Below are 24,616 nucleotides of genomic sequence, written 5' to 3'. Positions count from 1 at the left end.
TAATATGTTATTAAAATTAAAGGTTGTATTTTTTAACATTAGTTAATGCACTGTGAACTGACATGAACAAACAATGACCAGCTGTTTTTCTTATTAACTAACATTAACAAAGATTTAATAAACGCTGTAACAAATGTATTGCTCATTGTAGTTAATAACTAATTAACCTTATTATAAAGTGTTACCGACTTTATGGAAGTCTTCATAGAGTATGCAATATTTGCTAATTCAATGAGGAGCTCTGAAACACGTGGCTGTAGTCAAAAGCAAAATAATAGAAAACCCAAAGTTCGGCATTGTTTCAATATTTTGCTCTTGAGTAGTATATGAGTGACCTAGTGACCTGTGTGAATCATACCAATTAATAATATTGCATCTGACTGTCCCCGTCTTTGATAGCAGGTGTGAACGTAGAGTGTGTCATTGAAAGGACTTGGCTTAGTGGTCTGACTCTGAACGAGAAGTTTTTCACTCTTTACAGGGATGCACAACCAACTCAAGAGACCCCTAATATAAACATTGATTTTCTCTGTAACACATTTTGTAACTAGATTAGATTAACTAGATGTCCCTGTCATTATTAACTTTGGGTTTCAGCTGTAATAGAAAACCTGTAAAATATCATGGAATTTTAAGATTGTGATTTCCAGATCTGGAAAAGACATGGAAATTAATACAACCTTTTAAATTATAGCCGTTTTTGCAGTTTGTTTGGCCCCGAAACATTTCATTAATTGTTGCTCTTTGGGAGTGACATTGCTATATATTGTGATTTTTAAAAATAATTAAAAGCGTGATTGAAAATAATTATAGTAATCTAAATGTAGAGAAAGTCATGGTAAAATCATGTAAATGGATTGATGCTGCAACCCTGACATTAAAAGATTAACAAACATTAAGTTTATAGCTATATCATAAATATAGGCTACCGACTGGGGTGGTATATTGTATAATCATCAACTTCTGTAGAGCTTTATTCGGAATAACGACGTATGCGTCCTCTGACAATTCATGATGGGAAAAGCTTTGCTTTTCAACCTCTTGAAATCGGAACAAATAAAACGCCCTGTTAAAGAAGACCGTGTATGCAGAACGAGACAGGTGTATTTAGAAACGAGCGCCTCTTGAGCCAATCAAAAACTTACGCTGGGCGTGCTAAGGCGGGCTCTTGTCTAATTATACAGACTTTGGACCAATCCGTTGAGCGGAGGGCGGTGCGTAGTTCATCGGGGGCGTGTCTTAGGCTTTGTGCCGTCGCAGCGCTGAAGAGCGTCTGAAGAGAGTAATGGCATGAGCCTTGCGTCGAGATCCTGTCAAAGCACTAAACAGCAAATTTCTCGCACCTGAACTTTTACACTCTTTCCTGAGGACTATTTTACCATTTACACGGGACGTCTTATTTCCTTATTTACTCTGACAAGCAACAGCAGCACTTGAGAAGTCACTCCTCCGCAGTTGCGTTCCTGTCTTAAGACATTTAAATTAAAAGGATATGGTGTTGGACATGTGAAACACACGGGCAACTTCAAACATGAAGCTGGCATCTTCTCTGTGTTGCCTCGGGTTTCTTCTCACTTCTGTGGCGGTCCGTCTGAGCGACTCGCAGCAAGGTGAGTAAACGACTGACCATCGTCTCGTGCGCAAAGGTGTTTATGCGTCTCGTGCACGCACCTATGAGCTCTGCTTACTTTTTTTGAGGATGCTTCTCGCTGTACCCATCCTCTGGTGCGAGGAACCTTTTTTTGTTGTTGCCTGAATCTCCCTTAACAATAAAACCCTGAAATCTATAAGATGCGTTATTGTAATGCTAAAAGAGTGCCATTCATTCACTACCACAATGATGCATAGATTGCATGCATAGAGTCTGTGTGTTGGTGTGAAATAGGCTGGCATACAGTTGGAGCAATGGCACTGATAGCGCAGAGTGGCACTGAAAGGGGCATTCAGTCTCATTGGACGTTTGTTTTGTTATTCTCAGCCCGTACACTGTCTGAGAAAGAGTTTGAGTGGTCATTGCTTTCCGTGCATGTGAAAAATCACTTCTGTTGCCTTGAGTCGTACCTCTGGTGCATGTGACTGCTTATAGTTGACTTTTCGTTGGCTGAGAAGAAACTGGAAACTTGAAATGTCATCGTGCAATCAAATGCGCCATATTTGATATGAGCGTCCTTTAAATTTTTAGATGTAAACATGCAGACATTTAGTTATTTTGTAAGCTGTCTTATGTACGATTTTAGTGGGAATGTAAGGTCAATTTCGAATGTTTTTTCATTGAAAAGTTTGCTTAACTAAACAGACTAAATGCTTATTAATAGTAGCATTTTTGAAAGTATAACAGATTTTATGACATAAGAATAAATACACAGCAATGTTGCGTCCACATCTCCACATGGTGGTAGTATGAACCGAGATAGTCTGAATCTCTCTCTCTCTCTCTCTCTCTCTCTCTCTCTCTCTCTCTCTCTCTCTTCAAATACAAATTTTGTACACATACAAATACTATGTTGTCTATTCCAAGTAATATAATATAAATGTTAAAAAGCAATGTTATTCAAATAATAGGCTACCTGAAATATATTATATAAAATATAATACAAATAAATAATTTTAGCTTGACATATTCATTCCTTTTCCCCTCCCCCCACACACACGCACACATGCATTGATGAATAGTCATCGTGACTAATTTTCAAACGCAGTTCCATCCAGAATAGGTATAAATTCATCAACCTCGATATCGATTACAGTAGCCTAGTATAAATGATGCTGTAGCCACGACCCTCCATCACAGGCAAGCTGAACTGACCTCATTAAAACATTCAAGAAAACTTTATAGGAAAGCATTACGCCATTTGATGAATTTGAAACGCTCGAAACTTTCAAATGTTTGTCTCTATGTGCGCAGTTTGCGTTGTGTGTTTTCAAAGCTAATCCGTTATTTGTGGCGATTAGACACACTGACCATTGACTAAAGGGCAAAATCGAGCCACTTCAGTTGTCGAAAGCAGGTAAAGATCACGAATGAATCAGTTCTTATAGTTCGTTACTGATCTCAGTGTCATTGGCAAAGGCACGGGCTCCTGACGCACGTCTGCGCTCCGCTGCGCTGCCCGGAGGAGACACGATCCTGATCCAATTGTTATTTTAGATTAAATTAATTAAAAAGCCCTAGGGGAGAGCGATTTTAATGGGTATACAGCTAAAACAATAACAACAACAACACTACTGTAGGATGTTCTGCAAAGTTGCAGTCGGTAAAATAGGCTAAATAACATGCTTATTACGAACATGATTGTAAGAAATGGTAGGTTATTTCCGGATGTTTCTTTGGCAATTTTGGTGCTAAACAGCCTTAGCAAGTTTCATAAAGAAGTTTTTTTTTTTAACAGCACCATTTTAACCGATAGTTTTACTCCGAACTACAATTGTGTAACGGGTATGGCAAACTTTCAAGCTGTTTTAATGTCCATTGATTTGACATGCTATACTTCATTAAAAACTAAGCTAAATGTTTCCAGTACCTATTTGCAGACATGGGGACTTGTGACTTGGTGACTTGGACTCGAGTCGACTCGAGTCGCTATTTTTATGACTTGTGACTTGACTTGACAAAAAATAAAATACTTGAGACTTGACTCGGACTTGGAAGTTAAAGACTCGGGACTTGACTTGACTTGAGACACGATGACTTGAATGACTTGAGTGTTAATCACATCATGTTTTCAGTTTAAATATAAAATATAAAAATTATATAAAAAAAAAAAGTTGATCCAGCTGGAGCGCAGGCTGAGAATACAGTAGCGTTGTCATGACTGGATCACGACATCAGTCATGCCCTCTCGTACCTTACGCACACCACGCCCACTTAGATCAGATCAACATGTCAGCCGGAGGGGTACCGATCGGTTCATCGCTTTCGGCTTCAATAATTATTCACAAGATGGCAAAAGACGAACAGCGCTTTGCAAGACATGCAACATTAACATCGCGGACAGCCAGACAACACCTCCAATTTCGTCCGTCATTTAAGAGCCATTCTGCCCAGTGCTTGTCAATTTGTTAATGTTATCTGGTTAGTTGGTAGTTAGCTAATGTAATAATAGCTAAAGCCATTAAAGGTTGTATCAGCGATTTCAGGCCCAAAAAAAGCCCAAACATAAATAATCATATTCATCTAATCTTTCCTAACGATCCGCTAGATGCCCGCCCCATGAGCAGGCCGTCAAAAAAAAACGCGTCTCTGTAAGCAGCCTAGGCTCCGAGATCTGTACACAAAAACAATTGCTACCAACAAGTGTTAACCAACCACTCAAAGGCAAAATAAAGTGTTCTAACCAATAACCGACGAGATGCGCGCATAGGCGCGTGTGTGTGTGTGTGTGTGTGTGAGAGAGTTGTGTGTGTGTGTGTGAGAGAGAGAGAGAGAGCGAGTGAGTGTGTGTGAGAGAGAGAGGAGAAATGTAACAAAGTTTAATGTTGTATGTAAACTGTGTTTGAGAGAGAGGGAGGTGTTCAGAGAGGAGTCTGTTGGATGTTAAGCTGTTATTTGTTTTATGGATTCGAATGTTGAAAATTTAAAACATTTCAAACACTGTTGGCAGAAGTGAAAAAGTTACAATTTTGTTTGATTCCATGATGTATTTTACTGAACATGAGTATTTACAATGCAAATCCAAATTATTGTCATTTACTGACAGTTACTTATATCTTGTCTTTTCACTTTATTAAGATCAGATTCTGCAGTTAAAATTACAATAATAAGGTGACTTGACTTGGACTTGACTTGACTTACTACAGGACTTGACTTGACTTGACTTGACATAGCCTGTGACTTGACTTGACTTGACTTGCCCAAGAAAAAAATACTTGGGACTTACTTGAGACTTGAAGGTTAAGACTTGAGACTTACTTGAGACTTGCACATGTGTGACTTGGTCCCATCTCTGCCTATTTGTAATGCATGCAGGTTTTATAAACTCATATTAATGGAAACATGTTACGACTTGTAAAAAAAATAATTTGTCACTCATACCATATATGCATTTTAAATTAACTTGTTTAAAAGTTATGAAAAGCATGACCTATTTTGTACACTTTTCCATATGCATGTCAGTTTTACCCTGAAATCTTTGTTGAAGGAAAGTTTTGTCAACTAATTCAATATAATTATTGAACCTGTTCATTAAACATGTACATGATTTAATCAACACATAGTTGAATAGTGAATAAAATATTAATATTACATATTTAAATGGTTATTAAATTATGTAACTTTGTTTTGGTCAATAATCTGTTAATTTTGTGCAATTTGTCTGATCAGTTACAAGTCATGTGGCCAAATCTTGAAGCGTGTCCTTCTGTTGAACGCCGAGTTTATGAAAGGGTTAATGATAATGATTATGATGATGAGAGATCTGACCACTGCAGTGTGCTGTTGTTTAGTTGGCTGTATTACTCATTATTGTGATCTGTATCGGTTATCGTTTCAGCCTGTCTGAAGATGGTCGTGCATTTAAATCAGTCTATTCCATGACATTTAGGAGCCGTGCCAGTAGCAAGACTTGTGGGGAATAGTAGGAACACAAATATCAGTTTGTTAATCGGCTTAGCTTTGGATTAAGTCCCGTCAGTGAGACTGGCTGCTGATGAAAATGAATCGTTCAGCAATTTAACTCTCCTTTTCGCTATCTGATCTTTTTCTTGGATAGATTCCCTGCTACAATGGAGCTGTGTTACAAGCATGAGAAGTGAATAATCAAGGGTTTGTCTGTATCTAAAATCTTAAAATGGCTCCAAACTGAAGTAGACAATAACCATTTTAAGGGGTAAAATCCCTTTTTTTTAATAGGTTGCATCAAGCATGGGTGCAAACAGCGCGCTTTTCGGCGCCTCCCGCTTTTTTCACGTCAGTTTGGGTGACTTGTGTGAATCGTGCAGATCCGAAGAGTTTTTTTTTAAAGAGAGGAGGGGGGGGGTTGAGAGGGTCTGATTATAATTTAACCGACAGTAATTCTGGATTGCGTCCACCAACAAGTAAATAGGAAATAAGCGACTCAGAACACTGCGCGCCAAACCAGCAGTATGTGCGCAAGCGTGAACCACTAGTGTTTCTGTCTCACTCTGGATCTGCCACTGACTGCATCACATTTCTCTCTGCGTGGCGTGGAGTGTCCGTTTTTATGTCGGCTCTCATGTTAACTGGTTAGAGCACAATGCCTGCTACGCGCAGTGCGTGTACGGAGCGCCGGCCCTGCCTGTGTGACACACACACTTCTCGAGCCGCGCCGAAACCGCGTGCTAGAAATAGAACCGCAACCGATGCCTATTTTTCACGCGACACGCAAGAGTGTTGGAAGTTTTCAGACAAAATAGAAGGCGCAAATACATATTAATAAATTACATTTTGATGCTTGAATGTCTCTCGGTTTTGACAAATGCATATATAATTGTAATAAAAAAAAAATAGGCCTAATTATCGATTTTCAAATATTGCCTGTCAGGCCTACAGAACGAAATATTCTGTAGCCTATTTTGCCGTCAATACTGCCGACGTTGTCTTTGCTGTATCAGGATATATATAGGCTATTATGTTTCACATCCAAATGTAGATGGTCTGTCGGCGCACAGAGCCACGCAGTCGCAGACAGCACGTGAAGTTCGTGAACACCGAATTCCCTTTTCTATCTTATCTATTTGTGTTTGAACAGCAGGGGCGATTCCAGGATATTTTAAATGGGGGGGCACAGGGGGGACCAAGAACCAGTCAGGGGGGGCCAATCAGAAAATTCAACTGAAAATAAATACTGGTTTAGAAAATATTAAGCACGATCACCAAAATATAGATGGTATTACATTTTTCTTTTTTGCATGGATTAGGGGTTGTCAAACTTTTTGGAGCCAGGGACCCCTCCCTTCATATTTATAACAGTGACTGAGCCCAAAGTTAATGAGGGAGCGGGTACTGAAATATTTTTGCACAAATGGTCTTCACCCAGGGTCGTATACAGAGTTTTCTAAATAGCCTACTGAGGTCTGAAAAGTGATCTTACTAGGGGGGTTCGGGGGCATGCCCCCCCGAGGAATTTTTGTCTTTCTTGATCTACACATGTGTATTTCAAGGTGTTTTAAGGCAAAAACATTGGATAACTACAGCTTTCCAATTCCATTCCGTCTTTGTTATTCCAATACTTATACACATTCGAGGTACACAAATATAGCCTAGCCTATATTTTACAATAATAATGGAAATATGTTTAATAGGTGATTGTGTTATTTAATTGCACTTATATCCACTGTAATTAGCGGGAAAACACATACAGTATATCGGTGTTAAATAGAAATACATTGTAAAATGTTATCCAGGTCTCATCCTGGGCACAGTGCTGACCTGTAGCTATATTTCCTTTCCCAAAGCTGAGCTTTGGATACTTTGCATACTGATTGTTTCTATTGTTCGTTTAAAACTTCTAGGCCTATATCTAAAATAGCTGTTTAGTTTAGCTATTTAAATCTTATCTCGCACTTTATGACTGTTAACTGCAGCGTCGTGCGGGAATTCACACTGGGCTTGTAGCTTCGATATTTCAAAATATATTTAGTGTGTAACTTACATACTTTCCTGCTGTTTTAAAAACGCGCAACTGTGCTTCCTCTTCGCGCGAGTCTCAAATCAAGCAGTGATTGACAATGGTGCGGTGGTGTCTCTTTCCTCCTGATTTAAAAACGCGCAACTGTGATCACTTCTTCTTCGCGTTCGCGCTAGTCTCAAATCAAACAGTGATTGACAGCGCTCTGGTCCAATGGTGCGGTGGGCATTTTCAGGTTGGTTGACAGCAAATCTAACCCAATGAGATTGGAGGGGGGGGCACCAGGGGGGGCCAATCATATTCCAGGGGGGGCCGGTGCCACCCCGTGCCCCCCCTCTAGACACGCCCCTGTTGAACAGACATGTGCACGAAAAAATAAGCCAGTGTCCGTCTCAACGAGTTTCCCCGTAAACGCAGTCAAAACGGATGCGTGTCATTACCAGTATACGTGCATTCGAATTAAAGGGACAGCACCCAATATACCTGCAGCTGTTTGTGTCACCAAAGTTAATCAAACAACAAAAGAGAAAGAGAAAAATCACGTTTTGTCAAAAGATAAACTGTATTAATACTTAATACAGTTAATTTACCTGAAAAACATAAAACACTGCTTTATTTCTCGTGTATTTGTGTTTTATTGTATTCATATTTGTATTTTGTTTATTAGTTTCTATGCAGATGCACTAGGCCTACCCTACACAATTACCCCAATCATCCTAGAATTATTAATTCTTTACAAAAAGAGTTATTCAAATCATCAGGTGAAATTGTTTTCATGAAATAGCAGTAATATATACCGGATATTTGCCGCGGGACGAGGGCTTCGATTACCTCTCTCTTTTTTGACCATACATGTGTTTGCACCCCTGATCAAGAACCTTGCTCTATCTATCTATCTATCTATCTATATATCTATCTATCTATCTATCTATCTATCTATCTATCTATCTATCTATCTATCTATCTATCTATCTATCTATCTATCTATCTATCTATCTATCTATCTATCTATCTATTTGAATATTCAATTTTTGTTGACTGTGGGAAAGTACATTTCCTTAGCTCACCTCTGTCCATTCTGATCTGGCCTCTCGAGGTTTCATACAAGCTTTTGATTGACAGCTCCCATACGAGGCCAAAGTATCCCACGGGAATCCTTTCTCCTCCCCCCCTTTCCTCACTTTCTGGAGAAGTTTCATTGCTCTATCGAATATTTTGAGCATGCTGTCTCCCCTTCTTTTTAATCCCTGCTTTTTTAATGCTGTTGTTTACAAATCTTTTTTTATTATCCTTTATAACACGTAACCCCGTCTGCGGCTTATGGTATGGCATGTGCTTGTTCGTGAGGCGTTGTGTATTTATATCCAGGCACACACGTATCTGTCAAGTTCACAGTATCTAAATGTTTACACAGTGTGGCACAGACAGGAAGCCCCATCAACAAAGAAGGGTAAAGTATTTGCTTTTATCGTGGCAGTCGAAGCGCATCATCTATCGCTCTCTTTTTATTTTGTCAAAGTGAGAGGGCACAGTGCTACAAACGCCTGCCCACGCAGCAATAACCCATTGTCTCACAAAGCCCATTTATTCCGTTTTTCTCCATCTTGGTCCAAGAAAGGCAGGCTGACCTCTGAGCCCGTGTGTCTCAATGGGAAGAAAAGCAGCCTTTGATTCTGTTAGGAGCGCCAACTCCTGCCAAGCGAAGGCGGGTTCCTGCGCAGCGTGTTGCTCTCTGCTCCGGCTCTGAGTGTCTCCCTGCACTGAATGCTGTACATGTGCTGCCTCAGCCTTCCAGAGGCTAATGGGAATTTGATGATTTGTTTGTGGATTTGATCATGGTAGACCTGCTACTGGCTCAAAGCACATTGCATATTCATTCTGTCACTTTCTCTCTATCTCTAGACTTGCCATACATTTCTACATTGATTTAAACCTGCCCGCTGAATCTCCTTTGAATTATTTTTATTTATTTATTTATTTTTTCTTTTTAAGGCTCAAGGATCATACCTAAATGTTAAGGTCTTCTTAAATGCATATGTCACATTCGTTTAATGTGTAAAAACTAGAAAAATGTTAACTTGAGACGATGTGTTCATGCGATACGCTGAACAAACCCCAGTGAGATTTGATGTTATGGCCAATGATCGAACAATTACAAAATGGCAAACATAGTACACTAGAGGATCTGTACTGTAAATTGTACCTTACGATTTTCTCTCCATACATGTTTAATTATTTTATTACATGGCCTTTCAACAGTAGTTACTGAGCAGAGTTGTGCTACAATTAGTGCCAACAAGTGTGAAATGCCTTTATACAGCCTGAAGTCTAAGACTTGATTCCTTGCAGCGTCCGTATGGGAGAACAGAGAACGAGATGGGGAGCACCAGGGAGAACGTTTATAATGTGGCCTTTTATGCATTCATATGCTCATGCTGTGTTTACAATCTTCTGTTGGTTTGACACTTTACTGAACCGTTATCAGTATTCATACATGCAGTGTTTGACCAAGTGTAAAAGGACATGGCAACCCATGTGTAATTCAAAACGCAAAATTGTTTGTAGAGAAAATGTTCATTCTGACAATAGCTTTACAATAGTATCTAAGAGAATCGCATCAGACAGAAGTCGGTCATTTTTCCTTTCAAGGTCAGCTACTGTAAGTCAGAAGTTGAAATCATTTAACCTCTGACTGCACAGCGGAGGCTGGCTGGGGATGCTTTCTCTTTATCTCGAACAGCAGTGACTGCCAGATCGACCCCATGTGGCTGTTTTCTTGATTTCCATCTTTACAAGTTCAGCAGTGATTGTATTGATACGAGCAATCTTGGCCTGAAGAGAATGTGCTGAAATCAAATTGTTTTGAGAGCTGAGAGAGGCATTAGAACGATTACAGCATGACAACACCTTTTTCTGTCTGTTTTCGGGAAACTCTTTATCATTTTCGATTTCGTCTGTGGCTAACAAAATGCCTCTTCTGAATTCCCCAAGCGTCTTTTGTCCTTTCATATCTACTAAATCTGTGAGAGTCCAGGAAGCTCAATCAATAGCACTTGTGGCATAATTTTAATTTCCACCAAAAAAATATTTAGACCCTACTTTTCTATAAAAATAATGGAGGGAATGGTGTGGCACTTAAAGTGCAAGTAAATTGGGGCCATTTTTTTGGAGGATATAAAAAAGCAGAAAGCTTTTGATTTTAGCATTTATAATACTTCCTCAGACAAAATGTGTATTTTTTAACCTGTAAACGGGTAAAAAAAAAATCCAGCTATAATTTAAAAGTAATTTTAGGGTAAGATCAAAATCATTTTAAGAGGCATATTATGTCCATCGTAAGTGCCTCACTGTGACTCAGATTAGCGGAAATTAATTCTTAGTACTCAACCTTTAATTTGTTTTATTGTTTGGAGAAAGTCTGACTTTTGTAAAAAAATCCAACATGATTTTGGAAGGTTGTATGAAGTTGCAAAGGTGTTAGTGATGGTTACTAGGTGGTTGCTAATCAAGTCATAATATATGGCTCTGGTCTCTCCTTCAATGTCTATGGATTTTTTTCTCACTAGTTTTATCCACCATACAAAAATTGCTATAGACTATCGGAAAACCACACAATTTAAAGCTCATTCGCATTTGTGTCTGTGCCACAGTGTCATAAGGGTTTGTTCAGACCTCTAACCCTAGGTATGAGCCTATAAGCAAACACTGCTATTGATACAATTTGAACATTCCAGCTAATCATTTGCTGCAATTTTCAGATTTGCAGACTGTATATGTTGGCCATTTCACCCAAATCAGAGTTCAGATGAACAGTCAAGTTTAATGATAGTTCTCCTCACTTTTAAGTGACAAGGGTGACAGAATGACAGCCAATAAACAGCGCAACGCCAATCAGCGGCAAACAGCCGCTAGCTACTGTATTGTTTCATGCAAACTCAAGTTCCACCTCTTCACACTGACAAAATTCATAACATTCAGTGCTCTGACTCATTATACAAAGTGCTATTCAGATGTACATGAGCAGCTCAGACGTCTGTGACTATGATGTTTGAGAGCTGCTTTTGTCCCTCTCTCCCAAAGCCAAAGACAGGCTTTGTCAGCCTACAATTAAGAACAGCAGAGGGGCTGTTAATAAGTGCCATTCTGAGGATTTTAGTCTGCATGAGGACAGAGATGGAGAAAACGAAACATTGGCTCTGATTGACACTGCCAATCGTTTAATACAGTCGTCCTGCTCTCCAGGCTTCTCCCGCCGTCTGCTTCAATTCTTCCTTTCAGCTTCTTTCATCCCTTTCTTGTGCATGCCACAAAAGCAAGAAATTAGTATGACAATGGATATAGGCCTAATCTTTGCTAAAATGCGCTCATTACCGCAGCGCATGGAATTAAAAGCAATTATACGGAATTAAAGTTATTTGTGCATCCCCAATTTCTTGTCTTTTTCCCCTTGTTGTTCCCTCTAAGGTCGCTGACAACTAAGTGAGTTGTTTCTCCACATTTAAACCCTGCCCTCCTCCCCTTTCGCTTTTTCAAACTCCTGAATAATGGACTTAACAAATAAAAGAATAATTCCAGACTCGTGTTCTTGGCTATAAACAAAATGCACCTCCCTCTAATGAGCGTTTCATGTTTTTCTTTCTTGTGAGGGGCTGCGGAAGGGCCAGTTTCTCTGTATGCCTTGCACTCTTTCTCTGTAATCCTTTTTTAAAATATTCAGTGCTAATCTGCATTTACAATGTAATTACAGGCAGGCTTTGAGCGATACTGACTGTTTAAAAATGACTGTGCTGCCCGAATGGACTTAATCTTGATTTGCTAATATGTGTTTGAGTAAATATCAGAAGAGCAGTCAAACATTTGGATGTGCTCTGAATATATATATATATATATATATATATATATATATATATATATATATATATATATATATATATATATATATATATATATATATATATATATATATATATATATATATATATAAATAAATAAATGAGTTAACAGTAAATTAAAATGATATTAGTCAGTTTCGGTCAACTGTAGGGTCAGTGTGAACTCAACCAAAGGTCCCCTGCTAAAAATGTTTATTTATTGTAGTTTTTTTTCTGGTAAAAAAATACATACATGAAGAAGAAAGCCAAAATATTAAATGTCATGGATCCCATATCTAGTGGATTGAACAATATCATAAAAATTAAATTAAAACTACAAATATAAAGTGTATTAGGAATGAGAATCTAGAAGGATATTAAAATATATTTAATACTTTTTGAGTTACATGTATGCAAACATTGAAAATGTCATGACATAGAATGACCTCACAGAAGTTTACATAACCATGACGACTTATGCAATTGAGAAGCCCAGAAATATGAAAATGGTCCATTATTTATGTAAGAGGCTATACCTGGATAAAGTCATCCGCTGAATCAATTCATTGTAAGAAACAGTCTGGACATTGCATCACCACTGAATCATTGATTCAACTTTTGGGACAATTTTAAACTGTCATCATTTAGTAACACTATTTTGTAAGTTTAAATATTCAATATTTTTTTCCATCTCTAGAATGGACCGTCAAAATGAATTTTGTATGAAGTACTTGATGAGTTAAAGGTGAAGCGTATAATTTCAGCATCTCTAATAGCACCAATTTACACACTTCAAACACTTCCCCGTCTGCCAAAAACATTTTGTCCCAACCTAAACTCATTTTTGCATTTGCTTTAAAATATCTCTCTCTCTCTCTCTCTCTCTCTCTCTCTCTCTCTCTCTCTCTCTCTCTCTCTCTCTCTCTCTCTCTCTCTCTCTCTCTCTCTCTCTCTCTCTCTCTCTCGCTCTCTCTCGCTCTCTCTCGCTCTCTCTCTCTCTCAAACAGATTGCAGTTCCGTTTGCTTCCAGTAGTGGTGTATAGATTGCACATTTCACCTTCAAGCCATTTTCTCTCTCTTTCAGTCTTCCTTTTTCTGTATTGCTGTATAATTAAATGTTCGTATTCCCTCTCAGGGACATATTTTTATTGTGCTGTGTGCAACAGACACATTTTGTCCCCGTTAATGAAGCTCTTATGGATGTGAGCGGTTTATAGGTGATTTTACAGCCCGTAAGGAGACATCAGGGAGAGAGGAAATGGAAGAGACAGAAAATGAGAGATTTAGAGAGGAGGAAAAAGACATTGAAGAATAAAAGCTAGTACTTAAGAGAAATGTGAATGCTCATGCCATTATGAGAGTAAAATGGAGAAATGCCAAATAAAAGTTAATGGTGAAGTTTAGAAAGAAGCAATAATGCGATTTAAGGATTGAGGAAATATAAAATGACCAGAGGTGGAAAGGGAAAGCGATCAGACTGAATCAGAGGGTCAGGCCTGTGCTGCATTTGCTGATACTTTAAAGGAGTAGTTCACTTGAAAATGAAAGTTACCCCATGATTTACTCGCCCTCAAGCAATCCTAAGTGTATGTATATGACATTCTTCTTTCAGACAAATGCAATCGGAGTTATATTAATAAATGTCCTGGCTCTTACAAATTTTATAATGGCAGTGGATTGCAACTTAAAACCAACAGATTGAAGCTCAAAAAATTACATCCGTCCGTCATAAACCAACTCCAAATGGCTCCGGTGGTTTAATAAAGGCCTTCTGAAGCAAAACATTCATATTTAAAACTTTATAAAGTAATATAACTAGCTTCCGGCCAAACGAACATACGGATTCCACTTAATTGTAAAGCGCAACTTATGCGAGTAATGCGACGTACTGCTGATATGTATGCTACGCCATGACGAACTACGCTAGAATTTTACTTTGTAACATGTTAAATATTAATATTTTTCTTACACAAACTCATCAGTTTGCTTTAGAAGGCCTTTATTAACCCCACAGAGCCTTGTGGAGTTATTTTATGATGGAAAGATGCACTTTTTTTTTTACTTCAATCTGTTGGTTGCAATCCACTGCCATTATCAAGCCAGGACATTTATTAATATAACTCTGATTGTATTCGTCTGAAAAAAGAATGTCATATACACCTAAGATGGCTTGAGGGTGAGTAAATAATGGGGTAATTTTCATTCTAAAGTGAACTACTCTTTTAATGCTGCCCAGCAGTCTGTGCCAGTCTCTGTGGGCCAGCAGTCACCTTGGTGCAGAGGAGAAAAAAACGTCGGCCGTAAAGGCACATAAAGCACTGAATGAGAGGAAAGGGGGAAAGGCAATTGACCTTGGCTGGCTGACTGACTGCGGGAGAGATGAACCATGTGCTGAGCAAGGACTGTCGTTCAACCTGTTGGAGCTTAGAGGAAGGGAGAGTTGCTGTCTTTGTGTGTCTGCTGAGTTATTTTTCTCTGTGAAAGTCTGTTTTTTTAGCTCCGTTTTACCTGGAAGTGATGAACGATTTCCCCAATGAATTGACTTTGAAGCAAGCTCTTTCTTCTGTAGATGGTAGAGTAGGAGCCAATAACTTTTTTTAAAAATACCAGAGACTAAATGATGTTCGGATGGCTCTTATGAGCTGGTACTTTTCAGTGGATCAACCATACAGTGTCATTCTAGCTCAAGGCATTCTTTTTTTTTATTATGAACTCTTGAATGTGGGTAAGTTTCATATAAAAAAAACAAAAAAAACATTTTGAGCTGAGAAAATCGTGTTTTTGTCAAAGACTACATCCAGGTCGGATTCAGAACGGGAGTAGATTGAGTCCATCAACACCCCTAAAGCTTTACAGTCCTATAGCTCGTCCTGGGTCGACATTTCATTCAGTAACATTAGGCAGTTTTATGTATATGCTGTTTATTGTTGATGATCGTGTTATTTTACATATACATATGATTACATATGAAATTGCTTGTCTCTGCTTCTTCTTCACATTTGTTTTGATCCAGAGATTCTGTACTCTTTCAGAAGATTGTCGCGTATAACGGTGAAAACACGGAAAGCTGGAGATGTCCATCAATGTCAGGGAGGTGTTGTCTCATAAATTATGGAAATTTCCGTCAATGGCGGGGAAAGAGTTCAAATGAATGAATAAATGAGTCAAATGATTCCATATTTTTTTGTCTAGTTTCTGTTTAAGCTCAGTGGCAATTACTAGACTCTAAAAAGACTAAAAGTCAGCTAAATATTTGTGTAAACGGATGTTTTGCAAGAATTTCAATGTTTATCTAATTTCATCATTTGGGAATGGAATTTCATGTCTGTTTTCCCAATAGATTTTTCTCAAAAGTACTGCAAGAACGGTTAGGGTGGCAACGCAATAAAAAGAACACAATTTAATTTCTTACAGTTTCTATTTACAATTACAACTTTACGATTTCTCACATTTCCCGCCCCTAGTATTTGGTGATACGGTAGAGCATAGAATCACAGGCAGCACGGCACTGTTTAGTAGGGCTTTGGGCTTTGCATAGCAATTTTGTTGCAATGTCATCTCTGTTGAGTTTTGCCTTCTGTGGCTATTTACTGTGGACAGCTGTGCTTAATCTAGGAGGTCTTATGGTGACCTGGCTATAGATTTAACAGTTTGTTACACACTTGTACACACGCACACATCACTGAGACTGAAATTTGTAAATGCTTCATGCTGAGGCGTCTGCTGTTTGAATGTCCCCTGCCTCCCGATACACATGCATAAATACACATTAAACCCCCCAGCAAGGTGAACAGAATGCTGATGCAGGATCATTTTGGAATATGGAGGGAGAGAAGAGTCTCTAATTTTAGCTGCAAAGGCTCGAAGGCCAGATATTCGCTTCTTTCTTTTTTCGTTCCCTTTTTTGGCATGGGGTTGAGTGAAAGGGGCATGGGTACTGTTCCCAGGAGCAGTGGGTAAAGCAGCTGCTATCAGAGAGACTGGACAGCCCAATTAATCAGACCTCACTCTGGGGAGCCACAAGCCTCTGACAGGGACGTTTTATTATGGCCGGCCACCGGACACCCAAAGTCTGCCATCTACGGAACCACTGCATGCAGCTCGGCGGTGTGTCTCTATCTCATACTGCCGCTCCATCTTTTCTCCCTCAAACTCACCGCTGGCAGACCTCAGGGATGCCCGAAGGGATTGCCATTTGTGTGGTACACTGTCATGCCACCTACTTTATGCGTTCTCTTCCTGTGCAAAACACTTGAGATGAATTATTTATTATTATTGTTATTTAGACAGGTAAAATATATACCACTATGCCTAAGCTTATCATACTAATTACTTTACTCAATCTGCAAAATCCTACATTGGAACCTGCTATCAAATGCCATCGTACAGACCTCATCAGTAGCGTCAATATCAATGTGAACATTTTTAGAAGTTGGGATAAAATCAAATGGACTACATAACACACTACTGTTTTTTCTTTCTGAATTTTGATACATTAAATTGTTCAAAAGTTACAGTAAAGAAAGATTTATATTTTTAAATAATTTTTTCTACTTTCTATTAATCAAAGAATCCTAAAAGAAAATCTAGCATTGTTTCCACAGAAGTATTACGCAATACAACTGTTTTAACATTGATAATAATGAGACATGTTTCTTGAGAACAAAATCAGCATATTAGAATGATTTCTGAAGGATCATGTGACACTGAAGACTGGAGTAATGATGGTGAAAATTCAGCTATGCCATCACAGGAATAACTCCTATTTAAAAATATTATAAAATATGAAATAGATATGTTAAACGTTAGTAATGTTCTGCAATATAACATGTATTTACTGTATATTTTATTAAATAAATGCAGCCCTTGTATGTATGTATATGTATATATATATATATATATATATATATATATATATATATATATATATATATATATATATATATAATTAAAATATATATATATTTAGGGTAGTCGTTAATGAAAGACTGCGCATAGCTTTTAAGATGATTGGAAATGCTAGTAAATAGCTTTTTCCAGGTATTGCAGATCTGCTATGGCTAAAGTTGGAGAAACTGATCGTAGACCAGCAGTTACAGCAACGACTTTATTCCCTAACCAGAAGCAGTCGGCAGTGGATTGTGTTAGAGGAGTCCACCCCAAATCACTAGCATTTGCAAATAAGCATATACAAACAACATACCGGTACCCATGGATTTCTCACATCCTATGTGAACGTTTCCTTATGAATATTAATATGTATATATATTTGGCCACAATGCAGATTTAGCTTAAATTACTTAATAGAAAGTTTTCTCTTGTTGTCTCTTTCACTCATCCGCTCTCCCTTGTTTGACATCTTCCAATTTTCATATTGGGAAAAAAGTCATATTGGGATTTGATTTGAGAGTGATTTTATTTGTGAATTGTGCGTTTGTGTGAAGGGTCGAGTAATCTTTTGGTAAACTCTTTCTGTTTTGAGTGAACAAACTCTTCGATTCGTTTACGAGGTGAGTTCCAGTTCACGCGCGCGCCGGTGCCACACACACACACACACACACACACACACACACACACACACACACACACACATACATACAAGCAAACACCGCGCGCTTTGCTCACTTGCTCTGGTGTTTGTGTTTGTGTGTGTGTGTGTGTGTGTGTGTGTGTGTGTGTGTGTGTGTGTGTGGGGGGGGGGGGAGAGGTGCGATTTTTGAATAATAATCAAATGATACCCAGCGATCTTCGAATATTATTTTTGCTTGAAATTCCCATACCTAATATGTAAAAGACCCCGTCACAGCCCTAGGATCTATTCTGGACGAGAAAGATAAGTCTGGGAAGGGGTACGTCGATCGCGATCTGCCTTCTCACACCGCGACACAGGTTCGTGGATCTGAGTGTCGCGATTTCGGTTTAATATCGTAAATCGTTACAGCCCTACCTCTTATTATCTATGTTTAAAACGGTTATTATTTTAATATTTTGCTTACTATTTATATGGAAACTATATATTTTTTTCAGGATCCTTTGGTGAATCAAAAGAACACCAATTATTGAATTATTGATTCTTTGTAAAATTAGATCTTATTTTTACATTTACATTAACATATTTGGCGGTTTCTTTTATCTAAAGCGACTCACGGTACATCTAAATGACGTGTATTTTAATAATTTTGTGATTTCTCACACAAACTCATGACCTTGGATTCGAGCACCATGCTCTACTTGTTCTACTACAGAATCCCTAATGGGTCAATTAATATAATTTGATATGGCCAATTGTGCAACTAACCAATAGCTTTACGGGCATCCAGCAGTGATAACGCCTACTATAACCAACAGTACAGCCATTTGCTGAACTGTATATGTGAATGCCCTATAATTGTATCCCTTGTGAATCCTGAGCATCTCAATCCCTCGTGTGACCCTCGGGTACTCCCACCATCTCCCGTGCTCTTCTTAGCATGTGTTTAGGTGTCTGCGCTGTGCCCTGCGGAGTGATAATAGCCAGCTTGGTGATTCCCAGACTCCTCTCCCATTACCTGAGTTTTGTGTTCTCTCCTGGGGCTTAGCCTGTAAAAGAACACCGCACTCGGAGATGGGCCAAAGCCCCGAACAACAAATGCTGTCTTTGAGTTAAACGGCCCCTGTGATGGAGGAGCCATCTCTGAGGGGTTTCTCTAATCACGTGATCGGACTGTGGAACATATCCTGCATTTTTGTCTCCTCTCAGACACGGGTAGTCTCAGGTAGTTCAACCTGAAAGCAGATTTGTGGATTCAGGTTTGCATTTGTTCAGTGTAAATACTGAAAGCTGGAAGTGTGGGAGGTAAAAGTGCTGTCTCTTTCTTTATATTTCCCACTCACCTGCTGACAGGCACAGAATGAATAAAACATTGTACAAGACATTGCACAGATTTTCTCATTGGGAAAGAGAAAACTTGTCATTAGTTGTAACACTTCCTTTCATTTTACCCAGAAGTTGATGGTAAAATTATACATTGATATGCTTTATAAAGCATACAATATTTTTGCATTTGTTGTTTGTTCAGCTATGGTTACTTTAATGGGCCAAGGGTGGGTTGGTTGGTTGGTTGATTGATTGATTGATTGATTGATTAAGTGCCCAGTTGAAGAAACACCCATGTATTCTTGTTTCTGTCTCATGTGAAATGACTGCACACATTCAGCTGGGCTTTTTAAAAATGTATTCTAGTTTTTCTTTTTTTCTTTTTCTTTTTTGCTCTTTTTCTTATGCAAACTGGCTTTGCAAGCATCCAGCTGGGCCTTTTTCCACTTCATGCTCTCTTTTCCTGGAGTTCATGACTCGTTCAAGCGCGCTTCTAATTAGAGTACTTGTTTGACTCACTTTATACATGGTTTCAGTGCCCTTCGTCTCTGCCTGAGTAAACCCAGATATGGTATGGTAACTCTTTGCCATCCTTGCAGTTTACACTACATCTCTTTAGGAACAATTTTTTTTTTGATCGAGATCGAGAGTGCTCATGGTTCTATGGCCGTAATACTTTCAGTATAAACTTTCTTTAATAGAAATTCAAAATAATAACACGTCTTTTTTTCAGTGTAAAATAGAATAAATATGAACCCCTTTCACACATACAGGGCCCTATTTTAACGATCTAATCACATGGCGCAAGTGCAGTTAGGGCGTGTCCGAATCCACTTTTGCTAGTTTAATGACGTCGTAAAATGGTCGGCACGCCAGGCGCATGGTCTAAAAGGGTTGACCCTATTCTCTTAATTAGTAATGGGGTTTTTTTGGGCGGTACGTGCAATAAAACAATCGGAGCCTCATCTCCCATTTCCTTTAAAAGCCAGTTGCGTTCGCGCCATGGTGGATAGCTATTTATATGGTGGAATTTGCAAGCGGAAACTGAACGCGAAGAAACGGATCTGCTCGTGCACATGGTTAAATCGCTCAAGCAGACCATGTACGGGACAAAGTGTACGCGCGTTGTGGACCCGCCTAGGCACATATTACGAATGCATTCTTTAAATAACAAAACAAATATTGCCAACTGAAACCTGGTCTAAAGTCAATGGCGCAATATTTTTTTTGTTATTCAAACAATCTATTTCAGTTGCCTCAAAATGGCAACGCGCCAACAATGCGCCTGCACACACTTCGTTTTCAGACCAGCACGCCCATGGGCACACAAATGGGCGCAAATGCATTTGCTATTTAAACAGTGTGGCGCAGGATGTGAAAATGATAATTGCGTTGGGCTGAAACTAGCAAAAATACTTGCTTCGCGCCTGGCACCGCATTGCGCCGGGTGTATGATAGGGTCCACGGCCTTTACTGGTAAATTACCGTTTGGAGATCATGTGTGAACAGGACATTTTAAAAAATACCAGTAAATCAGTTCTGACAATTTTTGGACAAACAGTGAAACTAAAGCACTTCTCATCCAGGTGGATGAAGAAAACAGTGCATGGTTTAAGGTAATTTCTAAAGATTTACATCACTGAGTTTAACAGTATATTTTGGTACTAATGAATTGTACTATTTTGGTACTTGAGATTTTGGCATCTCTAATGAATAATGAATGGTATCTTAACTGTAAAAAAGATAGAATGCTGTTGCTGTTTCACATTTGTGTATTTGCCAGAAAAGTAAATCTGGTCCTTTTTCTTTGATTTACCCAGTTTAATGTGTGAAAGGGGCTATTGACTATGGGGTTTAGATCAGAATGTTTGAGGAATATCAGTACTGTGCTGCCTAGCAAACCCTGTAATCACACTTTGACCTCCCTATATGCCCAACGTCATCCCACAATGCCCAGAGTCCATCCCCTCCCACCCTTCCAATCTTCAACGGGCTACAATGAGCAGTGTTGCCAGTGTCAGTGTGGCATGGGTTTAATTAGCAGGGTATAAGGGCATCCAGCTGCCAGGTCCTATCATTCTAATGGGCACTCATACTCTGTGCCCCTGGGGGAGCTGGCAGGTTCTGCTACTCTCCCCACTAGCACTCCTTTATGAGCCAGGTCAGCAAAAAGACAGTATCATTTTCTCTGCTGAAAATCCAAAAAGTATACAGTGAATATATATATATTTTTAAATGTAATGATAAAAAGTTAAATTGAGAATTATATTACCAGCATAAAACGTTGATTGAGAAGTTTTAAAATTTAAATGAATTTAATTGTTTTAGTATTTGGTTTGTCGCTCTATTGCTTTTAATGAGTAGCAGACATGAATGCCAAGTTTGCCAACCTGCCGCTCATGTTCTCCAGCATGATTTGCGGATTAACAAAATAATTTATTGTGCTTCGATGTAAGGATGAAAATATTAAAAAACTACAGTATATGCTTGAAATGTGCTTATTTAATTAGTGACAGCATTTTATTACAGAATCTTGAATATTTTATATTTCATTTTTCCCTGAAACGGGTCTTTTTTTAATAAAACATTTTTAATTCGATTTTGACTTTTGGACCCCACTGCACGTTTGTGCATATATGCGAGTGAGATAAAATTTTACCATATTCTCAATGCCATAATTGAATTGTTATTCTTAATGTGCTTTTCCATATTATAGCAGTTTACACAGTGTTATGAATCTCAGCTGTGCAAGTTATTAAATGTCATCTAATGTTTTACTTTATAAGAAGCTTAAGTTAAAAATCAAATTTTTTGGAACCATGTAAAGCTCTACGCAGAAGCTTCAAATTCAGCAGATTTAGCTCTTCGTGTTATTGATCACTCTTTTGCTCCTCTGTAGCCATCTGTCATGTTATGAAGGGAGAAGCCCAAAGCAAGGCTGAGGGAACCCAGAACGCTCTGGTCTGAACAGAGCACTGCCACTTCACTGGCCAGTTTTTCCAACAGTTTCTGTGCCATCTTCAACTGCAGTGCACAGCAACCTTTTAAATCCTCTGCTCAGCTGCCAGCAAGAATTTATAATATATCCACACTCGCTTAAACAGTATTTTCTGAGAACTGAGTTCAGGAGTTGAGGTGTGTTGGGTAACTAACCCCACAAGCGTACATTTAAACGACGATATAAACGGATTTTTTTCCCTTCACGTTTTTCGCACACAGACAACAATGTTGTCAAAACAATCCCCAATCACGGATTCGTATAAGATAAACTAAGAAAATGCTGTATTATGCATGTCATGCCAGTAGTTGGCGATGTTACTTTGTAAAGTAACGCGCCTATAGACTGAACATGTAATATGCGTACGCATGACACCACCGTTTTCACAAATTCGTGTTTATGTAGTTTACACAGACTACATTTTTTTCTTTTTCAATAACTTGCACTTTGAAACCCGCTTTCTAAAGTTTGCAGTTTTTTTTTTAAGGCCACCAAAACGCCGTTGCCATGTAAATGAACAACCAAAACACGTACAAAGTTTCCCATTTTTAGTTGGAAATGGTGTCATGTAAACGGCCCCTAAGAAAGTCAATGTAAAAAGGAGAAAGAGACTCAGGGAAATACAGAAGAAGAAAAAAAAAACATACAAAACGGTTGTTACTTGAACTAAAATAAATATGAACTGAAATAAAATGAAATGTAAAAAAATATATACATTTTTTTTATTTCAGCAAGTTGCAAGGCAACATTTCATTTTCGTTTAGTTTAAAAATAACTAAAACTAAAACCAAAACTATAGACGTTTAACATAATAACAAAAAACTATAAGAATATATAAATGTTACTAAAATAACACTGCCATAAAATATTGACCCCCAAAAATAGTATAGCATATATATATATATATATATATATATATATATATATATATATATATATATATATATATATATATATATATATATAAAATTGTAACATGTCACCATAGTTTTCTGTCAGCAGCATATAATCAAGCATGATTAGTTTCCTGGCTGCAGTGTGTCACCGGTCCTCCGGCCACCACATCTGTACCAGTTCCCTGCGGAAAGTTTTGGGGGCATCAGAGAGGGAGAAAGTGGGAACATTTCCCTGCTTTGTAGCCATCTGCCCCTGCATTTCCCTAATTGAATTAATTAGAGCAACAAACCTGACAAAATGCTCGTTAGAGCCGCACTCCAGATTGTTGCGAGTCACAGTTAAGCAGGAGGGGTGGAGAGGACAGGTGATGGCTCCGCCCCAAGTTGAGTGCACAATTAATCAAATATGTAATGTGTTTTTTGTTCTATATTGTGTCTGTTTGTTCAACATTTGAGTAGTACCGGTAGTTTGTTGAGGCTGTTTAGAGCCTCTCAAGGATTTTCTCCAATACATAACTATTTTTTTTTCTCCTTGACACAGTCACCTCTGGTTTCCTGATTGTAATATTTGAAACATGATTTTTGTTTTCTGTAAAGCTGCTTTGAAATGATATTGTAAAACATTCTATACAAATACATGTGAATTGAATTCTCTTTAGTCTTAAAGAGTAGTACAGGAATTGTGCTCGAGTCAGGCTTGACGAAATTAATGACTTGCGGTTCAGTAGTGAGTCTGATTACTTGAGTCAATCGCTTCAACTGATTAATAAGTGTTTTTAATTCACTAGACAGTGTTTGGGATGTGCAGAAACGCATTTAGAATATTTGAATACAAAAGGCATGTTTAAACCGCTGAACCCCAAAACTCATAAATCTTTCTTTTTTTTTTTAATTTCCATGATATGAACTGATTATCTCTTCATAAATTAAGCAAAGTAAGTGGTTGCCCAGTTTTTAAAAATGTGATTCAATAGGGTATATGTCGAACGTCGCATGACGAAACCGGAAACCTGGTCTCATCGCATCCGCTTGTCATAGAAAGTGTTAACAGCCGTATGAACTGACGCCGATATCTATGGAATTTTAAGGTAATCAGCTAACCTATCTCACTTTGTTATTGGCGTTTTATTCTATTTAAATATCTTAACGTTAGTGTGAAGATTTTTTTTTTTTTTTACTTAAATATCGATCTTCACATGCGAGGGACATTGGTTATGATCATCTTTGCTCGCTCCTTTTAAGTTATCTTGAGTAAAACAGTAAAAAAATGCATGAAGCACATACAAAAGACCTGAACCGGAAGCGATGCGTTCTGTTTTCCGGTTTCGTAATGCGACGTTCGACATATACCCTATATAAACAGCATGGCGACTGATAAATATATTTTTAAATATACTATATATAATCAA

At 38.3% G+C, this 24,616-nt stretch overlaps 1 protein-coding gene across 2 annotated transcripts in view; it reads left to right on the top strand.

Annotated features, from left to right (window-relative positions):
* The first annotated feature begins 1,256 nt into the window (after window positions 1-1,256).
* The window catches only part of erbb4b (erb-b2 receptor tyrosine kinase 4b), a 301,643-nt gene continuing 278,283 nt past the window's right edge, over window positions 1,257-24,616 (top strand). For both annotated transcript variants that reach the window (XM_079619307.1, XM_079619306.1), the window contains exon 1: window positions 1,257-1,610. In XM_079619307.1, coding sequence (XP_079475433.1) covers window positions 1,532-1,610 — 79 coding nt within the window. In that variant the 5' untranslated portion in view covers window positions 1,257-1,531. The remainder of the gene's footprint in view (window positions 1,611-24,616) is intronic.

Source organism: Phoxinus phoxinus, assembly GCF_949152265.1.
Source record: "Phoxinus phoxinus genome assembly, chromosome: 7".
NCBI lineage: Eukaryota > Metazoa > Chordata > Actinopteri > Cypriniformes > Leuciscidae > Phoxinus > Phoxinus phoxinus.
Note: the sequence above shows the minus strand (reverse complement) of the source record. Positions and strands in the feature narration are given on the sequence as shown.